At 37.1% G+C, this 24,980-nt stretch overlaps 2 protein-coding genes across 2 annotated transcripts in view; one reads left to right on the top strand and one right to left on the bottom strand.

The window, feature by feature from the left end:
• LOC124160142 (calcium uniporter protein, mitochondrial) overlaps nucleotides 1–24,980 on the bottom strand; it is an 807,757-nt gene that overhangs the window by 181,383 nt on the left and 601,394 nt on the right. The window lies entirely within an intron of this gene.
• LOC124160143 (putative nuclease HARBI1) lies at nucleotides 1,356–4,730 on the top strand. The gene is made up of 5 exons (XM_046535901.1): nucleotides 1,356–1,977; nucleotides 2,058–2,251; nucleotides 2,666–2,798; nucleotides 3,679–3,823; nucleotides 3,914–4,730. Exons 1-5 carry the CDS (start codon nucleotides 1,702–1,704, stop codon nucleotides 4,303–4,305), a joined length of 1,140 nt encoding a protein of 379 aa, XP_046391857.1. The 5' UTR covers nucleotides 1,356–1,701; the 3' UTR covers nucleotides 4,306–4,730.

Genomic DNA, 24,980 nt, shown 5'->3' with positions numbered 1-24,980 from the left:
CCTATAGGCATTTCAACAAAAGTATTATCAGCAGGAGTTCTCATTGCAACACGTCGAAATAATTCCTTCACAGGTGAAATGCGATCAAAGCTCTCTGAACCCCACAGAAACAGTATTAAATTTTCACAAAAACTCTCAAGAGTCCGGCAGAACGAAATTCGATCATTCGTGCCTGTGTAAACCTTTCCCCAGGGATTCGAAATGTCTGGCTGTGAAAGATAAGAGCGGTGGAAAAGAGGGAAATAAGTATTGGGGTCCCGCAGAAGATAGCGGCCTCTGACACACTCCAACAGCCGCTCTGGAGTGTTTGAGTTTGCGAGAAAATTCTGCTAAAACATTCACTGAATTATGGAAAAAAAAGCATACTTGGATACTTATGAGTTATTTCTCTGAGGTTTTGAGGTTGTATTGATCACACGTAGGCAGTAACTGTAAGTTTAGCTGTGGGTAAATCCTGATTTAGATATTCACTTTTTCAAATGATCATATAATAACTTTTTTCATTAATTACATAACCTTCATTTTGACTAAATCGGTTTCAATACATCATATAGTCCTCATCATTAGAATTCATAAGTTAATTGCGACGTTTTTACTTTAACTAAATAACTAGTAGTGGCATGGAAAGTAACTAATACGCCATCTTGATTTGTACACAAGCATTTAAATCAGTCTGATTAAATTTGTAGTAAGTTATGAAACATCACGAAGCATACATTTGAATATTTATACATTGAAGAGCATGTGATATCGTCCGAAACAGTTTATACGATCGGCTCATTCAGAAGAAAAAAATCCAGTTTTTATATTCATAAATAAATAAAACGAATTATCACTTCAAAGGTAAACAGAGGTATAAAATAAATTTAAAAATCGTCCCTAAAATAGCTTTATTTTAAAAGCCCTAACTGTTCCAGGACCGTAGGATTTTATGATACATACTTCACAACGAAAAAGCGTTTTAACAACCGTTACGGACAACTTTTGAGTTCAATGCTGCTAACAGGGAAACTTATTCCCATGCAAAACTGTTGAAATTGTTAGAATGGAATTCTTTCGGATACCAGCCCATTGGGAAATTCGGGGTTAAAAGTATGAAATAAAACGCAAAAACAAACTCGATACATAAAATTTGAATATGAATTCTTTATCTATTTGATATCCGTAATATCAGAAATCATGAACATTTTCAGTGGACACACAAGTCGAAGCCGAAAACAGTAGACAGCTAAAAAGACTTTCAAAGGGTGCGGAATGTTTTCCCATGACCACTAACGCCCAAGCGACCAGGGGGTCTATTCTGGTTCTTTCTGGCTATAGCAACCGCGATTTGTGGAAAATTTTGGCGAACGGTGACTGAATTCGTATTCTCGTTTTCATTCGTTAGGTATTTCGCAAGATAAGCTTCGCTTCGTTCCTCTGGCGACGAAAAAGTTATTCTCGTTCTGTCTGGCGAGCAATTATCGAATGTAAACATTCGATAAGAGCGAATTTTGTTAGCGACGACAATGAACTCGCTCTAGCGACTCGGCGAAAGAATTGATGAGAGAACGACTCGTGATTTAATTACAGCTATACACCATTATTATGTTACATTTTTGATCCCAATTAGATTAATTGTTATTTTAATGCTTGGCATGCAACGCGCCTTGTTGTTCTACGTAATTAAATTGATGGGATTAAAAGTGGGTTTTCATTTGAATGAACCGTGAAGCTTTTGTGTCATTAGTGTTTGCGTTGAAGACGGGAATGGCGGCCTTACAACCGATGCTAAATGCGTTAGCTGCGGAAGTGGAGGAAAATGAAGAGGCTGCGGTGATGCGTTCCCTGAGGGATAGAAGTAACGCATTCGATCTTTCGGATGAAAGATTTAGGAGGTACTTCCGCCTCTCCAAAGATGCAGCTAGGTATTTGTGCAATGCCATCAGAGAAACATTCCGACGTCAGCGTTCACATGCCCTTAGTGTGGAAATTCAGGTATGTCAAGCAATGAATAGTTTTATTCACATTGGTTTAATGTTCATGAATTTGAAGTGTCTTTTATCTCCTTTATATAGGTATTAGCAGCGCTGAGATTTTTCGCTGTTGGCTCATATCAGCGAGCCGTTGGGCAGGAGCGATTTATATCGATGTCCCAGCCTGCTATCAGCAGAGCTGTTAGAAAGGTTTCGAAAGCAATAACAGAAAAACTTGGTAGTGAATGGGTTAAGTTCCCCATAAACGAGGAGCAGCGGAACACGATAAAGAGGAGGTTTGATACATTTTTTTATGCTTTATATGAATATATGCACAGGCTACCTGAATTAGCAAAGAGTGAATTATGTGTATGATTTTACACTTTCCCGACGAATAACTTTAGAAAAATCTTCTCGGGATTGCGCGCGGGTAAGATTATTTAAGAGCGCCGACGTTTCGGGTACCGACTCGCTACCGAATGAATTGCGAATGAATGGTGAGAATGGGTAGCGAGTCGGTACCCGAAACGTCGGCGCTCTTAAATAATCTAACCCGCGCGCAATCCCGAGAAGATTTTTCTAAAGTGAATTATGTGGTTGTGTAATTTTATTCTGTTCCTAGATGAATCACATTAATTTGACTGACTCTGAAATGTTACTTTATAACTGTGAGATTAAAGAGTGACTATATGTTTCAACCATTATGATAGGTTTCGACAAACTCGTCAAATGAAAGGGGTAGTCGGCTGCATGGATTGCACCCATATTGCAATAATACGGCCGAAACAAAATGAGGAGGCCTATCTTAATCATAAGGGATATCATTCTTTAAATGTGCTGGCCGTGAGTATTTTTTTCCTTTAACTATTTTCAAAAGTTATTTGGGTGTTTTTCCTTTTGGAGTTTTAAATTGCTAAAGGATGTTTTGTATCAAATAGAAGTATACATAAATGACTAATTGAGGACTCTAGAAGCCAGAGAGTGAAGTGGAATTTTGGAGATAAGTGCAAAAAGTAATAAGAGAATTAATAAAATATCTCTCAGAAAGCCGTAAAACTTATCATTCGTCTTATAAATTTTTTGGAGGGCATCCACACCTCATGTTTACCCTGGCGGGTATGCTATACCCCCATACTCTCCAGTATTAGTTGCACCTGAAACCCCCCTAACCTTAATTCCTAGCTGCGCCCCTGCCACCAACTATCATCTGCATTTATCTCTAAAATTATAAGAATTGCAATTGCACCCCTCGGCTACTAGGGGTCCTCAAATCCATACCCAAAGATGAATTAAATATGGGGGCAATTTTTTTTGCTTTTTTACAATTGTTGTACTCAAACTAATGCCTTTACAATTGTGTAGCGCACAAATATTACAAATTCCATGACTATTTTTTTCATGAATTGGACTTGTATATTCTACATTTAAGTGTTAAAATGAGAAATTATGAAGGAGTTTATAAATAAATAAAATTATCATAAATAATTTTTATCAGAGCAAAAATTCTCATTTGTTGTTACCCAAACAAATTTTTGGGGACCTGAATGATTTTGGAGTGGTAGCATAAATGTTTCCTCTTTTTATTTTGAAATTTATGAATGGGGAAGAAACCTCATCATGTTTTTCAGGATAAATTTTGGAGATGTCATGGCAATATCACATTGACCTACATTTCAATGTTATTGTATTACGGCTGTACTCTTATGTTTCAATTCCATTCAAGGTATGTTCTCATGATTTGGAATTCCTGGCAGTTGTTAGTCGCTATCCTGGGTCGGTGCACGATTCATTTATATGGAGACACTCCACCATAAGGGACAGGATGATTGAGAACTGGGATGCAGGTGACCACTCATCTTGGCTATTAGGTATCACTTTATTAGAAGCCATTCTATATTTTTTTTTAAATATTAAGTTTGACCGAAGGATTAATGACTTATACAAAATTTAATCTACAGGAGATTCAGGATTTCCTTTAGAGCCCTGGCTCATGACCCCAATAGTAAATGCTGAAGAAGGTACCCCAGAGGCTCGATATACTGAAGCCCATTGCCGAACAAGAAATTGCATTGAAAGGGCATTTGGGGTATTAAAAAACACCTTCCGATGTCTTCTACAGCACAGAACTCTGCATTATAATCCAGCTCATGCGGCTTGTATTGTACTGGCGTGTTGTATCCTCCATAATATTAGGATAAGATTTAATATACAAGATACTCCGATTCATGGTGACATTGCAGGTGATGAAGGAAATGTAGAAGCTGCAGAGCAGCCTGCTGTTGAGCAGGGAGACAGGCTTCCGGAGGGTGTTAGAATTAGGAATTTGTTAGTCAGGGGATTTAGAAATTAGGTATTGCTTTGGGTTCAGGGTTAAAAAGTTTGAAATGTTATTTATTTAGAAATTTTGCAATATACATGTATTATTATTATTTTTTTTTTTTTAATATTATGCTTTGTTAATGCAGCTTGCAATTAGGCTTGAGTGTAAAAAAAACATGTTTATTAAAAAGATGGAGGTTTAACTAAATTTGCTGCAATTATTGCCAGGGACTGTGCAATTGATTGCAGGGTTTCTGATATGTTGTTGACATTGCTATTCAGATCCTGAAAGGCAATAAATAATTTTAGATGGATAATATGCAAAGATATTAGCTGATATTGTGAAGTTAACAAAATGAATTGGTTTTGAAACCTGCAGCAATTCATTAGTTTTTCTTTGCATCTTTTGTAAATCATCAGTCGCAGCACACATTTTTTCCATTAAATTTCTCTTTCCTAAAAATATAAGAAAAGAAATGTTAATTTAAAACTAGTTGGTAGCTAAAGCATTGAAGTTATTGATAAACATTGTGGGTTATTTAAGTATGATGATGAGATTTGTTTATGTAATTGATATAAGTAAGGTAACATGTATTTTGTAATATATTATGTATCATAAAAGTCATGATTATCTTATAAATATATGTCATGTCCAATGATTAACTGACAGGGATAACACTAGTTTTTGGCAATAAAATAAGTGCCTTTCAAAAAAATCTCAGTTTCTAACATCCTTATAGCCTTATGACTTTCAGCTATGATAATAGACAGCATCCCAGAAGAGAGAGTATCCATACATAAATTTATTTTTTAAAACGTAGGTTGCAATAATCATTGGGTCATACATGCCATATAAATTTTAAGCAGTCATATATATATTTGGATTTTAGATGTTTTGATAAGCATATTACATGATATGAGAAATTCCAAATATTTGACAAGTTTCAAAAAGGACAGAGAAACTGAAAAATGAGAATAAGTGCACACATATTTTGTCACCAACCTTTGGAATAGATATTTTTTAAATATTTGATTTATTTCTATTAATCACCTGTCAAAGGAGTCCTTGCAGAAGTTGATGGTCTAGAATTAGGTGGAGATGGGGGTGGTTGAGGTGGGCTATTGACCTATGCGGAAGGATGTATACATATTAATACTGGCATGCAACAAAGATATTAATCTTCTCTTCAATATAATGTATTAATTCACTTTGTTGGATTACTTACAATTGTTTCCTCTTGAAACTCCTCCTCTAAGTGACAAGGTGCTTCTGTTATTTCACAATTAATGACCCCTTCATATTCATTTCCTTCAGTGCACTGATAGAAAAGGCTATTCGTTAGATCTCTAGGAAAAACATTTATTCTGATTGTTTACATGAGAAAATTATAAGCTCACCACGGTGAGCCCCAGGTCTGGTATGTCAGCTATTCCTATTGAGGAGCATTCACCAATCACACAGACTACCTTTCTATCTAGGTCACCTAGCTCAGGGGGTACTAAGGTGTTGCCAGTCATAGATGCGGCTTTGTTTATTTTGGCCACCCGTGCTCGAACGTGGCAGCGGAGGTCTGCCCAACACTGTAAGGTACAATTATTTCAGATTTTACATACATTTTCAAAATTTTAAGAACTAGTTACTACAATGAGGAAAGAGAAACTATAAAATGGTCACTTCCATCCCACCTGTCACTATGCTTGACAGAACACTAGTGGTTACCTAAGTGAACTCCAAGCAACTATATTGTGCAAAAACCTTTTTCCATTCAGACACTGCCTTATCAGCCCCTGGAAAATCATTCAGGGTGTCTGCCAGCCTCTCCCATTGATTCTTCTGATGTGCTTTTCCTTGTCCACCATTCAAACGCCCGGCAGCAAACTCCTTGTGTGCTAACATATAATCAACTAAATAATTCAGTTGATCTCCAGACGCTCGGGCATTTCTACGCTCTGCTTTTGCTTAAAAATAACGAGGTAGTATTTAAGTCATGATCAGTTAAAAATTAATTAAAACTATTTTTTAAGATTACCTATGTATTGTCAACATTTGCACTGCGCAGACCACTACACCATCTACGTTTTAAGTCATAAGTGAGAATTTGGATTCGATATGGTAATAGATGTTAATTTAAGCTATTCCCTGAGGACAAACATTGGTAACGTATCTCCATTTTGCCGCATTATGGATACATTTACTATTGGTTGTTATGTAAAAGTTTCCAAAAGTGTAAGGATCTTGAGCCTAATAGTTGTTCTTCCAGTGAATAGACTACAACAAACACCGGTGACATGCACAAACGATAGAAAAAAGCATTTACTGATGTTTCTCTTAAATATATTTTTAATGGATGTTAAGCTCATGATAACTATTACATTTATGATTAATTCCATAGTTAAAAATGACAAACACGAAAATAAAAATGGTAAATTTTTAACAACTTAGGTTTAAACTGAATATACAAACCTATTAATTTCATCGGAGTGGCTTTTGGACTCATAGTGATTACCCCTATAAAATTTTAAAAACAAATAGAATGGTTACAACTACAAATATGGAGAACGAATAATGAATTAACAACATTGTATAATAATACTTAGAGCCGGTTTTATAATTTCTGGTTAAACTATACAAGTAAACCATAAATTACATGGACACTGAATGACTACTTGTGAATGGCTCCAATCAAAGTGGAATCCCTGTGCAAGAAATATTGGTAATTTTGGTTTGTGCTTATTACACGGTAACGAAGATTCTCATTTGTATCGTGAAACCAATTGAAATGGTTTTCTTTTGAGTAGACCACCAGTGCGATTTTAGGAACATTTGTGGCTACAATGTTATCATAATAAGGATAAATTTTAATCATACTTTTGGAGTAAGGTGTATCTTCTTAGCGTTATTATGGACCGTACGCAAGTTTATCATCATCTCTGCATAACTTACAGAATTAGAAACTATTTGCAAGTTGTGAATAATCAAAACCTTTCCTGTTTTCAAAGTACTCACCATGGCCATAATTTCAATAACAGAATTTATAACCAACCACCATCTAATAGACAAATCCATCAGTGTTCATTGTAAATGATAGCGTGCAGAATGACTTCTGTCACACTGAAGATGTCATTGTTATGATCAATTAAATCACAAATAATTCATTGTAATTCATTTGATTATTTTTCTGTTTTTATAGAAGCATTTTCAGTTTTGTTAAAATGTTCACAATAAGGAGGTATCTTCAGGCATTTGCCACTCATGTAACAGACACGAAAAGAATTCAGCCATATAATAGTCAGCTAGCAGCAGATATTTCATAACTTCAAATTATCCCATGTTATTTATGGATATATATACATATATACTATTGAGAAGCAATATGTTTCATGAAATCCATAATCTATGGCAAATAAAATTTCAATGAGGGACAGTGCTAAGTTTAAAGTTCTTCATTAGGGAGACAAAACATATTGCATCACACCAAGTAGCCTTTACCATTGAAGTACAAGGTGAAATATATTTTGATACTGGCTGTCAATAGTGTAGTTCATATTGTGTAATAGGGAGAACTGTGAGTCTTAATGGTTAGGGCATTGATAACTTATTCATTGCCATCGTAAAAGTGAATAGATGATCAGAAATCACTGATTATGAACGTAACTTCACTGTCTAAAATTAGAATAGATATGAATGAAAATAGTTTGAATAACTAAAGAATAACCCTACCACAGCTACTTCAAGGGCTCATAGCCTAGTAAACTTGCCATCCAATTATTAAATGAATGTTCAGTTTGCAGCACACCTTTCATGCTTTACAAGTAGGCTGCATTTTGTTATAACAATATGCATATGTAACAAAATGTTGCTAATCTTTTTGGCTCATAGCTAGGGATGGGGATCTATTTTTTATGGGAAGACTATTTTTGCAAACCTTATGTATGTTATAAACTATGTCAACCTTAATGAGTAGATCACTTATTACAGGAAGTAATGGAATGAGATATCTAGTCACACATTGTTACAAGTGTTGATGATTTCACACATAATGTATTTTTGAAACTATTTACTCATTATTGATAGTACTATGGATGGAGAAGGAAAAAAATAGTAAAAGGTATGTATGGGATTGAAATCCCAAGGAACTAACATGTGTACCAGATATGTGATGTAAAATGATTGTTATAGGAATGAAACTATACCAAGAATTACATTCAAGACTTCGAAAGGGTTATCAGTAAAACTATACATTACAATATTTCTACTGAATTTATTATGATAAAACTCAGTGGAAATATTGAGAATTCTAATTTTACTAATACAAAGAACTTCCGCCATATCTTGCCTTACATAATAAAACATACTTTGAAAGAGCTTATTGTTGAAAAAGTTTCAGTGGTCAATGATGAGCATGGTAAATAATGGGTGGTGAATGCAGTCATCTCCGGTTAATTTAAACTAATGAGGAAATCCATAGGTACACAGACTACAGCTTTCCCCAATAGCAAGAGTGGCCCAGCTGGCTCAATATTATAAGACATACAACTGACTCTGATTGTTTCAAACATTCCCCTCACATTCAATACTTGAGAACCTAATATAATATATTCCCTTAGCATACAATGATTGAGAACCTTAATATAATATACATATTCCCTTAGCAGACTATGATTGAGAACCTTGATATAATATTTCTTTGATTAATCTAGCTTTGATGTTCTATGAGTCTTCAGGTGTAAGGGTCCAAATTCTCACCTTGAATTAAAGCTCAAATTTTTGGAATAAAATCAAACTTTTTAAAGGTTAAAGCATTGATTTGTTTACTTTCACCATATTAAAATATTCAAACCTGAAATAAGATAAATAATTATTGGCAACCAAACTGGCACTCTTATGTACTAACCTGAGGTATAGGCACCACTGATTCTATGACTCTGAAGCTACTTCTAACTGTAGATAATTTGATAAGAAGTTTTAATAGTACATAACCTGTGTTTAGCTACGAACAGCATTAGGGCTATAAAGACACATTTTTTTCGTAGAAGACAATACATTAGAACATGCAAAGAAGGGAAGACTTCTCTTGCTTAAGGTGGCTTTCTAAATCTTTTTCTACCGACAGGATGAGAGTTCATCGCTTAGTCAAAAAATGTACAATACTAGGTCAACTTCCACATTCTAAACGCTCATCTGCCAAAGGAGTTCATTTATAATTAATATTTCAAACTATCTTATGAGCAAATCAGTCATTCTTACTTACTTTACCCACACAAGCTGTATTGGCTGCATCAATTATCAATTCTCAACTACCAAAGAAAACTCAAACTGCATCTTTTATATTAAACGTACGAAATGTGCTAAATCCTATCTTTTTCACGCAATCTTTCACTTGCCAGACTCATTCCCACATACTCATCAACAAGGAATACCAAGCCGTAAGCAACATATTGTTATTGGAATTACCAGCAAATTTTATTGTAGTACTTTGAAAAACATAACCTTAGGAAAAGACAATAGGAAAATATTTTAACAGCTTACCCCCTTTCACCTCATAACATATATCCTCACAAATATTTATGAATTATAAACTGACATTCATATCTATTCTAATTTTAGACAGTGAAGTTACGTTCATAATCAGTGATTTCTGATCATCTATTCACTTTTACGATGGCAATGAATAAGTTATCAATGCCCTAACCATTAAGACTCACAGTTCTCCCTATTACACAATATGAACTACACTATTGACAGCCAGTATCAAAATATATTTCACCTTGTACTTCAATGGTAAAGGCTACTTGGTGTGATGCAATATGTTTTGTCTCCCTAATGAAGAACTTTAAACTTAGCACTGTCCCTCATTGAAATTTTATTTGCCATAGATTATGGATTTCATGAAACATATTGCTTCTCAATAGTATATATGTATATATATCCATAAATAACATGGGATAATTTGAAGTTATGAAATATCTGCTGCTAGCTGACTATTATATGGCTGAATTCTTTTCGTGTCTGTTACATGAGTGGCAAATGCCTGAAGATACCTCCTTATTGTGAACATTTTAACAAAACTGAAAATGCTTCTATAAAAACAGAAAAATAATCAAATGAATTACAATGAATTATTTGTGATTTAATTGATCATAACAATGACATCTTCAGTGTGACAGAAGTCATTCTGCACGCTATCATTTACAATGAACACTGATGGATTTGTCTATTAGATGGTGGTTGGTTATAAATTCTGTTATTGAAATTATGGCCATGGTGAGTACTTTGAAAACAGGAAAGGTTTTGATTATTCACAACTTGCAAATAGTTTCTAATTCTGTAAGTTATGCAGAGATGATGATAAACTTGCGTACGGTCCATAATAACGCTAAGAAGATACACCTTACTCCAAAAGTATGATTAAAATTTATCCTTATTATGATAACATTGTAGCCACAAATGTTCCTAAAATCGCACTGGTGGTCTACTCAAAAGAAAACCATTTCAATTGGTTTCACGATACAAATGAGAATCTTCGTTACCGTGTAATAAGCACAAACAGGGTTAATTTACCACTATTTCTTACGCGAGTAATTTTATTTTAACGACACACAGATGATTGACCATATAAATCGTCAACGATTAAAACCGAAAATATTGGCTTAATCTACGTTTTCAAGGCTAACCATCACTTCAAAACAAACGTAAACAAACCTTTCACCATACTCCACACTCGATTTTCCAATTCCGACTTTCGTTTGTTTCACTTTTCGCGTTCAATTGTTGGTATGAGAATTATCCATTTACGGGTATTCTTTATTACCTACATCACAGTATTTCGCTAAGAGAACGAAGTTACCCGAACTGTAGCGATAGGAGGAGCGAAAAGAACGAGAATAATCGCGGAGAAAATTTTCGCTACGCTTCGAGTTGCCGTAGCGAAGCGGGGACCCGAGCGAAAGGAGAACGAGAATCACCGCCCAGTACTTTGTAAAAGTGAACCGTAAGAATAAAACGCTTATACGTAATGCTTGCGTAAATACTGAGTTTCACACCAGTCGAGTTAGATGTAAAACTAATCGTTATTCCCGTTGTATCCTCTTCATTGGATACGCTTTGAAGGTATAATATTTCACCAAATTCCTCTGAGGGATTAATTATTTCGGTTAGTTAGGAGGGAGGACGAGAGAAGACGCGAGGAGGCGTTCGGGATATGGGTGTGGCGAAGAATGAAGAAGGTGAAGTGGACGGAGAGGAGGAGGAATGACGAAGTGCTAGATATCTACATCTATATAATACCCCGCAAGCCGCCTAAAAGGCGTGTGGCAGGGGGTGTTAGGACACCAGCCGTTTACAACTTTAAAAAAAATTAAGTGCTCTAACGAGGGTGGGACTAGCGTTTATTCAAGTCCTTTATGGTTCGGGGGAAAAACGAATTCCCATATGTATCCGTTCGGCAAAAAATCTCTCTTAATTTATCGCTTCTATCGGACCTGGAAATATAGTGTGGCTCTAATATGTCTAGCGCGCAGCCTCCGAGTCTCCAACGGCTACCAGCCTAATTCGTTTAACATCTGGGCAACACTGTCTGTACGCCCTTAGCAGTTTTTGACGAAACGCGCAGCCTTCCTTTGCATTTTATTCAGTTCGCGGATTAAGTCTTTCTGCACCGGATCCCATACGCTCGCTGCATATTCAAGATGCGATCGGACGAGAGCGAAATAACACCTTTCTTTTACTTTCACATCCGAAAATCTTCCCAAAATACGCTTGATGAATCCTAATTTCTTCAGGGCTATGCCGCAAATATTCTTTATGGTGGATGAGGAAAGACAGCTTGTAGATGAGATACGAAGGAGACAGAAGGTATGGATAGAAGGGGTACTGAGCGGGGATGGGATGTTGAAAACAGTGTTAGAGGTTAGAATTTTGGGTAAACGAGGGAGAGGAAGGAAGAGCATTTCAGGATTTTTATGTAGAGTGAAATACAGTGAATTACAGTGAATTGAATATATTACGGTTAAAAGTATACGAAGGAATGGGAGGCTGCTGAGATGCTTCTGAAAACTCCACTGAAACCTACCTTAATCGATAGAATACTTCAACAAAACATGCATAGTATAACATTTTAGTTGATCAATTCCAAAAGGTTTTTGAATCTTAGAGTACGACAGGTCGATGAACTCTTTCTTTGATGCTATATTAGAATCAACTAATGGGAAAGAATTATCGTAGACGCCCCTCGCCGAACCTCTTATCCAAAGATTCCAACGAACGGATAAATTCGGAAGCAGCACAAGAGGGTTGAAATAAAGAGACGATCCCGCACCACGCCTCCCCGCTTGAAAAAAATGAAAGAATGGCTATCTCATTAATGAGCGCCACGACTATTAACGAACTCCACGGGATTGAGGGCAACTATCGGAAGGCTCTGGTGGCAATAACAACGACGGGGAAATAACCCTTAAAACAGAGTTCTTTTAATTTCCTTCGAACGGCCGCACCGAGCTGCGAGGGCATGAATGCAAGGAGAACGAAGGAAATGGGGAACCCTTTCCTATTTCGATAAGACGACTCTTTCTCTACGGGGAGAGGGTCATTTCAGTGCACCAGTAGTAGTGCACCAGCACCATTTGCAGTATATCTCCCTCTGATTATGCAGAACGACAGGTATTGGCATAGGACCAAATAGTACTTGCATAAATGGAACTCGCTTCAATCATCATTCCCGAATTTTATACCAGGCCGATAACTGAAACTTGGCGACCGCAAGATTAACAATTGAAAATTATTGAGACATACCCACCGAAATGCACTTTTCCAAGATATTACAATGAAATCTTTATGCATCACTGTCTTTGCAATTTGGCAGGTAAAATAGAAACCAAATCCACAATTTCGAGAAAAATAAAAAAAATGCCACCTTAAATATGGTGAAAAAACCTATTCTAACAAATATCAGATGTTAAATGAGTTTTCTATCACAACTGTAAGGTTGATATCCTAAAATGATCACGGTAATTACTATGGCTTTCTCGGATTCATTTTCGATTACAAATTAAGATACTCCCTTATCTTTTAATATTGCGTTAAGGAAAGATTAGAATAGATCAATCAAGTTTTTTCGAACATTTTCTTGTTGTCACTAACCGATACATATCATCCGTCACATAGCTTATGTCCAGTATGTATGTATATCGGAAAACTTAACTTTTGAGCATTCACTTAAACTTCTCTCTTTTTCGAGATAAATAACTCCATTTGTTCAATTGAAAGACTAAAACATAGAAAAAGATAAGTGAATAGATATATGCATCCTCTTTTGGCGGGAACGGATGATGCTCTACAAGAAATAAAACATACAAAACATGAAATTCGGACTGGTGCATTGCAGCAAAGAGAGAGAATACGTCTGTTCCAGAATGATGTCTCCAAACCACTAATTACCCAGCACTTCCATTGAAAATCTCTAGCTAAACATGCTTAGGATGCACCCACAAGACCTAGCCAACCTCGTAATTCTTCTAAACTAGATATTTTTTTCATCGTCGACCGCAAATTATATTATCACATCAAATGTCCCAAATCATGAACAAAACAGTTTCTCAATAATTAAACAACGGATTAACACCGCGGGAAATACGTTGAAATAATGGCATGCCAAAGAAATACTACTAACAATGCATATTCAATAATCATCTGATACTAAATAACTTTTTACTCACAACTCTTGCGGTTGCTATCCTATGATGATCGAGATCATGTAAATAAGTTTCTTAATAACGGACTACTAGTTAATAATAATGATGATAATACTAATAATAGTTAATATCCTACTCATCAATGATACTATTTATATCTCTATAAACGACGCCTTTTATTAAAAATGTATAAAAGTGGTAAACATTCACAACAGTAACATCTTATTTCAAATAAATATTATACAACGAAATTCTACTAAACTACGTCTCACTCCTTTCTAACCATCAATTTTATCCCTTGAGAGCTATTTTATGCCAGTCTTAATAAATTGCCTTCGAGTACCCAGAACATTCAATTGAGATTCCAAAGAGTAAATGAGTGATAAGCACATGGATACTCAACTCCTCTTCTGGTGGGAACGGATATTTATAATCCTGAGTGTAAATATAACGTGAAATGCGGGCTCGTGTATTACAGCTAAAGAGAGAGTGAACGCCTGGTGCGGAATGAGATCCTAGAAACCGTTTGATCAAAGAGCTCCACAGTCCAGAGACGGAATATTTATTCTCTTTAGCCTCGTTTCCAATATTTCCCGCTACCAGCAGAGCCCTCCTTTCACTCTGTGCACCATCGCCGAGGATAAAAAGAGCTAAATTCTAACGCTGGAGAAAATTTCAACGAAGAAGGATAATACATATATACATTTTTTTCTTCCCAAAATACTCCCATGAATACCCTCCCAATCGCCTGCACTGAGCTGGCGGAAATAGGGGGATATTGCACTTGTACCGTTGCTATAGGGATGTAGGGTGGGTAATGAAAAAACACGGATACCTCTGATTGTGTGAGAGAGGATTACGAGATCAATGCATTTGAAGTTAAAGCCAATAATCCGCTTCGGAGAAAAGAAGTATTTCTTTTCATTCCTCTCTCTTTCTTCTTCAAAGTGTTCTAACTTCACTCTTTTTTTTCCAACAGAATTTCCCCGTCTTCGTTTTGCCTCATAGGAGATAAGATTACAGGTTAATCCCACCCGTTGTATAGAAAAATAAACGGAAAAAGAGCGTTTATTTTATCGCATGCTTGCTAAATTTGGAATTCTTTCAGAATCCGTTCACCAATCAAAAGCGTGAGAAGAAATCATTCAGGCTTTTCGATCCATTTTATTGCGTTTCCTCCAGGATGAGATAGGAGAATTGAGTTAGTCTTTAAATAATAAGAAATTCAAATGATCTAATAAATAAACGGAAGAAAGAGTGAATGAAAGTCAATATTCACTATTTGAATAAGCCAAAAGAGCATTTAATCACAAGCAATCCTACAAAAAGAACTAATGATATTTGTATGTACCCACCATCTGATGCCTTTGACATAACTTACACAAAAGCAGCAATTTCAGTTCGATCGAGTTCATTTTATATCAAACGTTTGGTAAAAAATTCCAGTTTGGATGCCTTACACTCCAAATATGTACGTTTAAATGCCTGTGAATGATGACGAACACAGTTTCCTCGTCAATGAGGTAATGGAATTGCCGGAAATCGTACTTTGCATGCATTTCTTCAAATTCCTCCCCAACTTTTTTCTCACTAATAAATAATTCACCGTTAATAATTTAAAAATGATTCATTTATTGCACTCAAGCTACAGAATAAAGTTTTTTTAAATACCCGAAAATTGGAGGTTCAACAAGTCTTTAACTACATCCAAACGAACTTCCTCAGTTTCCTACGTTCCATAGTCCAAATGCTAAAGAGGGCAGTTCATTCGGGCTTATACCCTTCCATTATGATAGTGACAACCATGGAAATAACAATCATATGATATTCTAGTTATAAATCATCCAATTGATATCGTAGCACTGAATTTTTTTTGCCAATTTCAACATTACTATTAACAATTCTGGGTACGGCTGAGGCTATTTTTATTACAGATTCAACTGATTTTGCGTTATTCTGACGACGTATTGTACCCGTACCTTCGATGAATAGAAAACCACAAGAAGAGGAATGCGAGAAATTTTCACTTGCTTCTGCACCACATGATGGTGCACTGACAAGGAAGGAGGGCTGTGCTGGTAGCGGGAAATATTGGAAACGAGGCGAATGAGAACAAATTTTCCATTTCTGGACTGTGGAGCTATTTGATCAAATCTTTCATTGGCATTTAGCGGTACAACAGTGATGAAGATCTGAAATAACATGTTACCTCATGCTTCACTACACAGGCGACAACATTCTACGAAGAGGGTACACAAAAACGTGCTATGCTATGAAAAATACCTGGAAAATGACGGGATCTATGTCGAAAAATAGTATAATACTATATTTTTGAGCAATAAATTTCTTTGCTGCATCTGTACTTTTCCTGTTTTTATTTCAAAGCGGAACTTTCCGAACGTCATTGTACATAAAAACCTGGATCTGCTACGTAAGTAATGCTTCACTGAGCATCATGTTTACACAACCCAGTTATCATTGCATCAACGCTAACTACTAAAGAAAATAGGATGACGTCAAACAATCTAGAGATCGCATTTCTCAACCAAGACTGGAATAAATCATGAGTATGAAAGGATAAGAAACCAATATCACTCCTGGAAGGAAATATTTGCCTTTTTTCCAGCATGGATAACATTCACGCAGGCCGTAGGAGAGTACATATGATTGCAAACACAGAATTTAGTTGAAGAATATAAACATCTTCGACGGTGGATTTTTCGAATTCCTTCCGGATAAACGTGAAGGAATGGGAAGCTACTGTATGAAATGTTACATGCAGCGCACCTCTCCAGGGAAACCTGAATCAATAATGCAGATGCATAGGAGAGCGTAAGAAGCACATTTCAAAATTAGAAATTTGATGAGATAGGTAAACTAGGCTAAAAACGCCACGGTACCGCTGGGAAATTCCTAGTATGATAAACTCTTGGAATGGCAAGAGTCGGCACTTAAATTCTTCTTTTTTTGCCAATTACAGGAAAAGTATTGAGCGGAAAAAACCGGACGTTCGTAACTAAGTAACGCAAAATTTCGTGTGAGCAGAAAACACCGGAATTCTCACAAAAGAAATATTATTGGGAGCATTGCGCATAAGCATGAATTAAAATGTTAAAAAAAGTAAAAATAGCAATTACCCTGAAATCTTTTGGAATAAAATCAAGCTTACGGGATATTTATTAATTATGGAATCGCATTATTATAATTAAAGTATCCGACCGATTAAGGTAGGTTTGCATGGAGTACTTAGGAAGCATTCTGGCAGCCTAACTTTCCTTCATGTACTTCAATGTACTTCTTCAATTCACACTAAGGCCTACCCCCTTTCATTCTGTCTGAAAATGCTATTCTTTTCCTTCCTCTCCTTAGTTTACCTAACATTCTACCCCCTAACACTGTTTTCAAAATCCCCCCAGCTCAATACAAGCTCATTGTCACAATGAATCCCACTGACAGTAAATGTCCTAACGAGTATTCATGGGGGACGACGTCGTAAATAGAACTATTTTAGACCCACTCATGGCTAAATTTAATCGGCCATAATGTGATACCAATCGTCACAAGCAAAAACTCACAGTCTACCTTCGCACCACTGTAAAATTTTAATTCAACTCGCTGCCCCGTTAACGCTCCATAGACTGTTACGAGACACGTGTTAATTTGATAATTCTTATTTTCCGCAATTAAATTGGGAGCGCCGGAGCACATTCAGGAAATTACATTTAACTGTTTTAAATGAACATTTAAAAAAATATCCTCCCCCCATCCCCCGAAATAAAAAAAATAATTTAAACCTCACGGCAAAATTTTTGTTATTTTTTGTGAAAAATATAGCGTGGAGGCTCCGATGAAATCTGTTGCCTCTCAACCAGCCTGGGGTGATGAAGGGACTATATAATGGAGAGATTGTTTTTCTCATTCAAATTTCAAATCATACAACGGAATTTCTGTATCTATCTTATTACTAAATGGAGCAAACAATCATAGTCCTGTACTTAAATGACAAGGGACATTTGATTCACAGTTTTTTGTTTGATCAAAAACTATGCTATTGAAGGAAAAACTATCAACGCTTTATGGAATAAAAAAAACTCTGCAGGGGAAGGAGATGCCACAGTAGTTTAAGTGGTAGAACACCTCGCCCGAATTCGGAAGGTAAGAGTTCGAATCTATGGCAAGTATTCATTCCTAGAATTAACGCTTTAAAACTATATCCATAGTATGGTCGTAATGACATGTCGTTAATGTTCCTCAAGTATCCAACGACGACTGTCGGAGATCATGAGACCATCGACCATGCACCAAGAACTGTTGAGAAGTATGGGGCTCACGGAAGATTGATGAAAAGATTCCTCCACATATTGAACGTCTAAAGACCATTCTCGCCAAGTTTCTTCAACCAACATCCAAAATTGGGCCGTTAACTCTGACCCGAAATCTGCCACATATTAACATAAATCGATAGGTAAAAGGAAGAGATAAGCTTCGACGAAAAATGTCTTACTTGCACAGAAATTCACTTAGAAGTTTCAAATAAAGAAAAATCTTATTTTCATGAGTTGATGGCGTCATCAGTTAAGGCTCACGAAGCCGGTTAGGGATAACCGCTCAATGAGGGAAGAGATCGCTCACAAGTGCGTTGACAACAATAACCAAGTGTGATCGATATGCGCGCCCGGACAGTCGCGTAAAAGCGATGACCTGCTCGGTAGGAGTTAGTGACCTCATCAACTTATCTCCCGAAAGGTTAAAGCCGTTAATTTTTTTGCTGCGAATAGCTCCGTAGGTAAAGGTCGTACAACGGAAAAATATGGTTCTCTTTATTTTCTACACTCTATCACAATCAAGAACTTAAAAAAATGGTGAAATCAAACTCATAAAACAAAATAAAAGGAATGCTTGAAGGGGAAAAATGACTCCCTCTCGATTGGTCGTAAATAGTTTTTTTTAATGGATTTATTATTTATTTAATAATGACGACGTAATTTCCAAAATTTCAGGAAAGATAAGGCTCACTCTCGTCAATATTAAGTCAATTCACACACGCAAAAATAATTCCCAAATTTAAGATACAGGGTTTACTAGATATAGCTTGAAGATATCAAGAAGATAAAAATAAATACATTGCGACAATGAAAATTCAAGGGGGAGTGATACGTCCTCTTAAGAAACTTAGTACTTAAACGTGATGGAATGTCAGTGCGCTGCGGAAGAAATTTGAATCATTTACGATGAAGTATACTTGCAATAAAAATACTTGTTTTTACGCATTTCTGCGCTGCTATATATAAGGTTCAATGCGTAGATATCTGACCAAGACTCAGTACGGGCTCAATTCCGAATGAATTCTCTCGTTGGTATGTTGTCCTCTAAAAGAAATAGAGTACTTAACAGTAATACAGAATTAAACTTTGGACGCCAGCATGAGAGCAAGGCACGGCGCAGATTCGCCGCACTTCGAAAACTCCAGCACACGTGGGTGCGGTTGAGGCGGACGCCGACCGCATTTCTTCCTCCGCTTATAGGACCCGATGGGCGGCACTTCACAAGGGCCCACTCACTCACAACAACGCACCCTTGCGGTTTCCCCCCCCCCCCCCTCCGAACTTCTGCAAACCAGAAAATCACGCAGCTCGGTTAACGGTCGTGGGCGCCTAATGGCTTCGTTCGGAATTGAGCCCATACACGCCTTCGCTCAGAAGTCTACGCATTGAGTCGCACATAAAAGCATCGCAGAAACCCATGAGGTTCGTTTATAAGGATTTTTATTACAATCAGACTTGAACGGAATTTTTTCGACTATCGTCCGGAGCTCATTGATATTCAAAGAGCATATAAAAATAATAATTTTTATCACCCCATAAAACAAATTAAATTTCAATAGCAAATGTAGAGTAATCTCGGGTAATCTTGAAGGAGAACCTATTTAAGGCTACCATCAAATAATAATGCATTATGCTTTTACTTAAAGATAGCTCGTGTGGTGATACCATGACTACCTCTTAACAGTGTACAAGCGTTTCTTAAAGCTACTTATAAACAGTTAATTTTTAACTAAATTAGATCAATTCTTTAAAAACAACATTTTCTCAACGCACTCTTTGGTGAAAAGCCAAGAATGCGCATTTTCAAAAACCTTTTTCGCAGACTTTGAAATAGTGCATGACAGGGGTAACACATATACCTTTAACCCTACAGCTGAGTAGCTACTTTAGAAGTATTTAGCGTAGTAAATTTAGAAAAAGCATGTTCGACATATATAAATGACTTCAATACTTGGACCAACCTCCTTATTTAAGAAAAACAGTGAGATTTGGAACAAACCTAATTTTTTCAACCAAAAAGGAATCTCAGCCTTCCTAAGGTTCCTGACTGATAAGAAAGGTGACGGGAAGAATTCATGTCAACAAACGATAATTTAAAAAACCGCGTTTGTTACCAGGTAATTCCGGTGCGCTGACGATGGAATTCTACACATTCCGGTGGTCACACGACAAATGTCGCAGCCTACAGAAGCACGCCTCCGAACCGAATTCTCCGAACAGCACACTGCTCTCAGGGATGCAGTGAATTCCGATTCAGTCGGGCGTTCCTGGCAATCCCTAGGGGAAATGATCGATGCTATTATTTCCGCATTCAAACGTTTCATTCGCTTCGATATATACATTTCATTCAATCACTCACTCACTCCCATGGCCATTTTTACCCTAAATGATATTTAGCCTTTCCAACTGTCTGCCTCCAACTCTTTCTCACTTATGCATCCGCCTCGCTGACTCCCATTTTCCCATATCAATGAGCACCTCATCCTTCCATCTTTTTCTCGGTCTTCCTAGAGGTCGTCTCCCATCAGGGTTCTCTCCCCACACTTGTTTAACTAGGGCATCTTGCTCTCTTTGCATTATGTGCCCTGCCCATCGCAATCTGCGGCTCTTGGCTTCGGCTACTGCGTCTGGCGAGTTGAAAAGGTTCCTGATTTCCCTATTGTGTTTTGTTCTCCAGGTTCCGTTATCTCTCGTCGGATCAAAAACTTTCCTAAACGCCCTATTTTCGAAGACAATTAACTTCTTTTCCGTTCTTTTGTCGATAACCCATGGTTTCATTAACTCCTTAAATTAGACGAAACTGTGGTGACATTCGCCATAACACTATATAGTTTTCAAAGCAATAAATAATCAGGTAATAAAGCCATTACGATAGATTTAGTGAAACGATTACGAAACGTTAAACGTGAACATGGGGATGAAGAGATAGAGATCAATGCTTTTGAGATGAGGGTGTGGAGAAGGTTTGAGGGAGTGAAGAGGGTGGATAAATATAGGTATGAAGAGGTGCTGGAAAGAGTGTGGGAGGAAAGAAAAATACTGAGAACTATAATACAGAGAAAGGGAAATTGGATCGAGCATGTTATAACATGAAAGGGGGCGATCTAAATCCAGCAGTCGAGGGAAAAGTGGAAGGAGAAAACAGAAGAAGAAGATGACAGCCGCAGTGAGGTTAGAAAGGAGCTATAGGGAAACTAAAGGGGAAGCCTTGGACAGAGGGAGATGGAGACGACTTCGGTGTTTGGGACCTGCCAGTGGAGGGCAGAAAACCAGTTGATGATGAAGATTAAGGGCCGTATTCTAAGTCGACCCTACATATCCGTCCCAAGATAACAAAAGGCCCCTACATGCGTTTCTCAGTCGACCCTACATAAGTGGTGGGGGTTGATTCCGTCGTCAAGTTCTCTGAGATGACGTAGATGATGGCGCAGCGTCAATGTTCCATTCTGGTGGCGTTAAGGGAACTAACTATGAAACTAAGAAAAGACATCCGATAATTTTCGAGTGTATTGTTAGGGCAACGGCTCAAGGTAAATAAACAATCGGTGTCGTCCGCCAGGTCGTGTCGGTACCTTGATTATCGCTACAAATACTCTCATATCGAGCCAAAAGCAGAACCTTATAGTCTTTAACTTACTTCAAAAGCGGTCTGAACAAAATAGTAATAAGTACGAGGCAAATATGATCATTGATGTGGGAACTTACGTTGCATCATCAATAGGCCGGCCCTTATTTTTCAGAATTGCGAAAAGTTATGTTTTCCTAGTCTCAAAAGGATCCAAATGAAGTTTATATTCACATGTTAAAATTTGGTTACTTTAAAATAATGGCAACCCGTGCCCCAAGGGCCCTAAGTACTGAGGACCCTCAATTGAGTTTTTTGGAGCAGAAAAAGTGCTATCCCTATGTAAAACGTAAAAGTAAAGACCTTTGGCCCGATTTTCTGTTTGTTTTGACCTATCTCTAAGCGTTTACGAGATATCGTCCGTCGTAATGCAATACACCCCCAGGGCGCTACCCCGCACCGCGGCGCCGCTGAGGTACGGGCCGCACCACTTACTAGACTTCCCCTCCACCCCCTCCCCTAAATATTGTCATCAGGAGGAAAGTCTTTGTCGAGGGAGGGGTGGGGATGGAGGGGAAGTCTCTAGTAAGTGGTGCGGCCCGTACCTCAGCGGCGCCGCGGTGCGGGGTAGCGCCCTGGGGGTGTATTGCATTACGACGGACGATATCTCGTAAACACTTAGAGATAGGTCAAAACAAACAGAAAATCGGGCCAAAGGTCTTTACTTTTACGTTTTACATAGGGATAGCACTTTTTCTGCTCCAAAAAACTCAATTGAGGGTCCTCAGTACTTAGGGCCCTTGGGGCACGGGTTGCCATTATTTTGAAGTAACCAAATTTTAACATGTGAATATAAACTTCATTTGGATCATTTTGAGACTAGGAAAACATAACTTTTCGCAATTCTGAAAAATAAGGGCCGGCCTAATCATCAAGGTGATTCGTACCATTCGCTTTCACCTTCCGTAGTTAAGTTTATTAGTACATATAAAAAATTTTAAACAAGACACTGTGTGAAGAAAAAATTTAAGAGGCAAAACACTAAGAGCATAAGACACTGGAAAGTTTTGACCCTCACAACATTTCAACGTATTGGCTTAAATTTCACTTTCACCAGCTCGAATACTCTAACCTTCGAATTTAACAGGAAAAATCTCAGCAAAAACGTTACCCGTAACAAGATTGATGAGACACGGCTGCGGTAAGAATTCTTGTGCCACAATCTGGACGAGAAGCACAAATGACACAACTTGGCATGATAAAGGACTCGCAACAGTTACCCAAGGCCCATCATCAAGTGACGTGGACGGAAAGTATTTCCATAGCGACAATCATCATCAACGCATATTTCTTTTTGAAGACGCCATTCGCCACCTCGACAGCATTTTCTTCCACACGCATTTCCTCCTAATGTTTTCCCGTCACGCAGACACCACCTTCATTTTTTCTTGTCGACTTCCTCCAATGAAAGACCCCCTTCCACACGAATCTTCCATGTGAACCGCTTTCGTCTCCCTCAAGCTTTTTCGCTTCGGAAGCCATGCCGCATAATTTCATCTCGGTCGGCTCCCCCACATTTTACACCTTTTTCCTTGATTTGCGACGCCAGACTTCCCTATTTTCTCCTAACATATTCCGCGAAGAGAAAACAATTCCGGACGAGCGAATCAACTCATCGCCTGAAGGGAATCTCCATTAAATTCTGTGGGCACGTTAAAAGACGCAAATACTCTGATGATCACATGGTAATAATTTAATTTAATTGAAGATAACGAATAAGAAGAAGCTCTTGAATTTTCGTTTGAGGATTTTCGCAGCTTCTTTTACGTATATGGTAAGTTCCTTTCGGGAAATGCTGTCTTGAAAACATTTTCGGCTCGACTTTTCACTCGTTCTACTGGGAGAGTTTTTCTCTAAAAAACTCTCCCAGTAAAATAAGTGAAACGTCGAGCCGACAATGTTTCCAACACAGCATTTGAAATAAAATTGCCAGAACTCTGGAATTTTTAAGCATATGGCAAATGGAAAAAGTATGTAAGAAAAATAATATTTAACTGAGCATTTCACGGAATGAATGATTCCACCAATATATTCGGTGAATTTGGATAATATGATAATATTCCAATTTAATTGAAAATAAAGACTAAGAAGGTATCGAATTTATAAACAAATGGTTAGAGCAAAAATATCGAAGAAAAGGAACATTTAACGATGCCTTAAATGTAGTGAATGGTTAACCTATTTCGAGACTTGGTGAAATTTAACCCCTTTAAAGAAGATAGAATGCCGACACAAATATTTATACCGACGACGATGAGATCATGTATACAAAGAAAAACTAAGACAATTAAAAGTCGGTATTTACACAGCTTAGAACTATTTTTTTCCTCTTCTTATCTTGACCTCATTAATTAATGGTAAAATAATTCTTGGGAGTATAGACCAAATGTATATGATGCAAAAAAGTTGTTAGCCATCGTTTCAGTTTATTTAAAACCATCATCAGGGCTTAGCTTTGCACATATTTATTGATAAAATATAAAATATAACAAAAAAAACAAAGAAAATTTCATTTTTTATTTAATATCAATAAATATGAGCAAAGCTAAGCCCTGATGATAGTTTTAAATAAACTGAAACGTTGGCCAACAACTTTTTTGCATCATATACTTTTGACTTATTTTCCAAGAATTATTTTACCATAGCTTAAAATGAAAATAAAGGTAGCCATCCATTTCCCTTTGGTAAATTTAAGTCTAAAATCATATACTTCGGTATCAACAACTCACAAAGGGTTAACTTTGACGAACAAGGAATTATGCCGAATGACATATACAGCGAGGGTGTAAAGTAATTGAAAACAATGGCAATTTCAAATTTGTATAATCATCTGATTTTGGCAATTTCAAATTTGTATAATCATCTGATTTTGAAGCCCTGCCGCATAATTAATTAGATATGCGCTGCGGACTAATTTCCTTAGCGTCCTATTAATTTTCTAGAACAACATACGTTGGGAAAAATAGTGTTTTCCAAATTTCCATGTCGGGGCATTGTCTATCGGTGATATGAAATACGATTTCATATCATCGATATGAATTAGGACCCAGTATTTCCCCTCGTGTG

Source organism: Ischnura elegans, chromosome 6 (assembly GCF_921293095.1).
Source record: "Ischnura elegans chromosome 6, ioIscEleg1.1, whole genome shotgun sequence".
Classification (NCBI taxonomy): Eukaryota; Metazoa; Arthropoda; class Insecta; order Odonata; family Coenagrionidae; genus Ischnura; species Ischnura elegans.
The sequence above is the reverse complement of the archived record's forward strand: the minus strand, read 5'-3'. Positions and strand labels throughout refer to the sequence as shown.